This window comes from Ceratina calcarata, unplaced genomic scaffold (assembly GCF_001652005.2).
Source record: "Ceratina calcarata isolate Rehan_Ccalc_2016 unplaced genomic scaffold, ASM165200v1 scaffold235.2, whole genome shotgun sequence".
NCBI lineage: Eukaryota > Metazoa > Arthropoda > Insecta > Hymenoptera > Apidae > Ceratina > Ceratina calcarata.
Window position 1 is genome coordinate 58,856 of NW_017145399.1, and position 2,800 is coordinate 61,655.

The window sequence follows — 2,800 nt, forward strand, 5'->3', positions numbered from 1 at the left end:
CACCTAAAGCAAGTCCGCAAAAACATCGCCGATCTTCTTCGTATCCCATCAATTTATCAACCACAAGTTTTAGTATGGCAAGGGATAAAACTGTACATATTGAAAAGTATCAATTAGAATCATTAAAAGTAGTAACGGGCGAGAATTTTGTGCAACGAGATGATCTTGATTCCGTTACAAAGAATCAAGACGAAACATTGGGTTCCAAAGAAATTAACGATATACCTTTAAAAACTTGGAGCAGTCTTTCGACATTGACTAAAAATTGTAAAAGTCCAGGAAAGAACGTATCCGCAATTTCACCTAACAGTGAAAACAGCAGCTTGCAAAAAAATAATGAATCGCAAACATCTGCTGAACTATCAAAAATAATAGATTTTAATTACGCTGAACTAAGACATTCTACCCCCATGGTTGCGGATAAGCCGCTTGTAAAACCGAGAACTCCAACACGGAGACATAAAAGTACAACTAAGGTGAAGCGAAAGAGTGAAGTTACGAAAAAATCTAGCGAAGATTCTGATGTAATGAATAATGAAGAGATACCGATAAATATGGGAAAAGAATATAGCATTCCATCTCCCGTGCCAAATAAATTAAGCACTACTGGAATGAAGATGTCTCAAAATCCAAGGAGAACTTCTTTCTTGTCGGGATCGGCACCTGAATTCACTGGCCCTTGGAACTTGGAAATCGAAGGTCAGAAAGACATAAGAACACCGAAGAAGAGTTTTATGGAAGATGGAGGTAGTAGTGTTCAGCCTATGGCGATAGGGTACTTTCCACGTCCAGCGGAAGGTCAAAGTTTAACAAGCTTTCTGGCCTCTGCACAATTTTCTAGAGCGAACGCTGAACTGGACAGGGAGAATGCACATTTCAGTGTTTCCGAAGCTATGATAGCTGCCATCGAGCAAGTGAAATGCAACAGACAATGGCGTCTTGTAGAGGAAGCGACCGAGGAAAGCGATGAAGAAATTAATAACTTGAAACAAAGGATACGATTAAGGCGGCGTGAACGACAAGAAGAACGGTGCAAAGGGAGGATATGGAACCGCGAGCTGTTAAGCGATGGAAAAACAGACACGACAACTACCGATCAAAGTGTCAGCCCCTTGTCGACTTCGTCTGACACCGCCTCAGGAAATATATCTACGGACGATGTAGAGGATTTGGAAGTGGACGACGTACGGAATGCGTTTAAATTACGAAACGCTGCAATTTCCGTATCCATGGCATCTTTATATTCGGATGACGATCTGTTTCAATCATCTCCTACGCATGGAACAGAATCGACATTAACTGAGGGCAGTATGTCCGCGGAAGGTGTAGCTCTATCGCTCCTTAGCAGGTTTAACGAAAAACAATTACCACGAGCAAGTGAATTACAATGGTTAGTCTCCGAAAAAGATGTGCCGCAAAGATTATTGCCGTTACCTAAAAGCTGGCCAATTAATCCAGACGACGCAGAGAACACGCAATCCATTCCATTGCGTGGAACTACGGAATGGGCTCCGCCGAGAGCTCAAATTATTTTTACACCGCATCCTCCACCTGTGTAAGTTTATTAGTAAACTTCAGAATGTGTACATTGTTTAAATTTTGTATTAAACGTACGATGATGTTGGTCATGTTTAGGCGGCGAACGCTCATAGCTAAACAGAATTATTATTGTGCGGGTTGTGGAATGAAAGTTGCTGTAAAATATGCAAACAAATTTCGTTATTGTGAGTATTTAGGTAGATATTTTTGTACTGGATGCCATACCAATCAAGTAGCACACATACCTGGGAAAATATTGTCTAAATGGGACTTCAACAGGTACATTATTTCAGAGAATTATACGTATAACGAAACTTCTACGAAACATGTTTGATTATCAAATTACTTTTTCTATTTAGATATTCTGTGTCAAACTTTTCGTATAGACTATTGGATCAAATGACAACAGATCCATTGTTCCAAGTTAATGACTTGAATCCATCATTATACAGGCGTATAAAGCAGTTAGAAAGAACGAGGCTATTACGTACACAATTATGTTTCTTCAAAGATTTTTTATTTACGTGTAGATTCGCGACAAGGTATAATTTTTCGTTTTAGGTCAAGGTCAGATTTTAATCGTTTTTTCTTCGCCATAGTATGAAAGTTGCGATTTCTTCTTTCAGTGTTCAAGAGATACTGAAAAAGGAACCAAATTATATGATAAGCAAACCTCACGTATATTCCATTCAAGATCTGATACACGTTAAATATGGTACTTTGCCTATGCGATTACAAGGACTAATTCAAATGTGCAATATGCATATTGTAGGATGCGAGGTAATATTGTAGTACTTAATTTGAATAAAATATTTATACTGGTTTATATTTCACATGAATGTTTCTTTCTTATTTTAGTTTTGTCAAGCCAGAGGATTTGTTTGTGAATTATGTTGTTCCAAAGACGTCATATTTCCGTGGGAATTCGCGAAAGTTACCAGGTGCGAAATGTGTGGTGCATGTTATCACAAGAAATGTAAGCAAAACTTTACTAAAGCGGATTGCCCACGTTGTATTCGCTTTTACGCTAGACGATTATCTAAGGAAGAACAATTTTGACGAACGATAAAGTTGTACTATATTATATCATTGTCTGTGAATATGGAATTCATGATTTAAATCAAATTTAAATCATTACGAAACTCACGATATTTGTCAATTGTATGTAAATTTCTATTTATTATATTTATTATAAACTGATTGGTAAGTAGTAATAACTGATCAGATGTGTATATATTATGTTGATAATTACGTGCTAAAG

At 37.4% G+C, this 2,800-nt stretch overlaps 1 protein-coding gene across 1 annotated transcript in view; it reads left to right on the forward strand.

Moving 5' to 3' along the window:
- The window catches only part of Rubicon (run domain Beclin-1-interacting and cysteine-rich domain-containing protein rubicon), a 5,127-nt gene extending 2,388 nt beyond the window's left edge, over nucleotides 1-2,739 (forward strand). The window contains exons 4-8 of the mRNA XM_018020771.2: nucleotides 3-1,555; nucleotides 1,636-1,818; nucleotides 1,899-2,081; nucleotides 2,166-2,319; nucleotides 2,398-2,739. Of these exons, the coding sequence (XP_017876260.1) occupies nucleotides 3-1,555; nucleotides 1,636-1,818; nucleotides 1,899-2,081; nucleotides 2,166-2,319; nucleotides 2,398-2,598 (2,274 nt within the window). The 3' untranslated portion in view covers nucleotides 2,599-2,739. The remainder of the gene's footprint in view (nucleotides 1-2; nucleotides 1,556-1,635; nucleotides 1,819-1,898; nucleotides 2,082-2,165; nucleotides 2,320-2,397) is intronic.
- The last annotated feature ends 61 nt before the right edge of the window (nucleotides 2,740-2,800 follow it).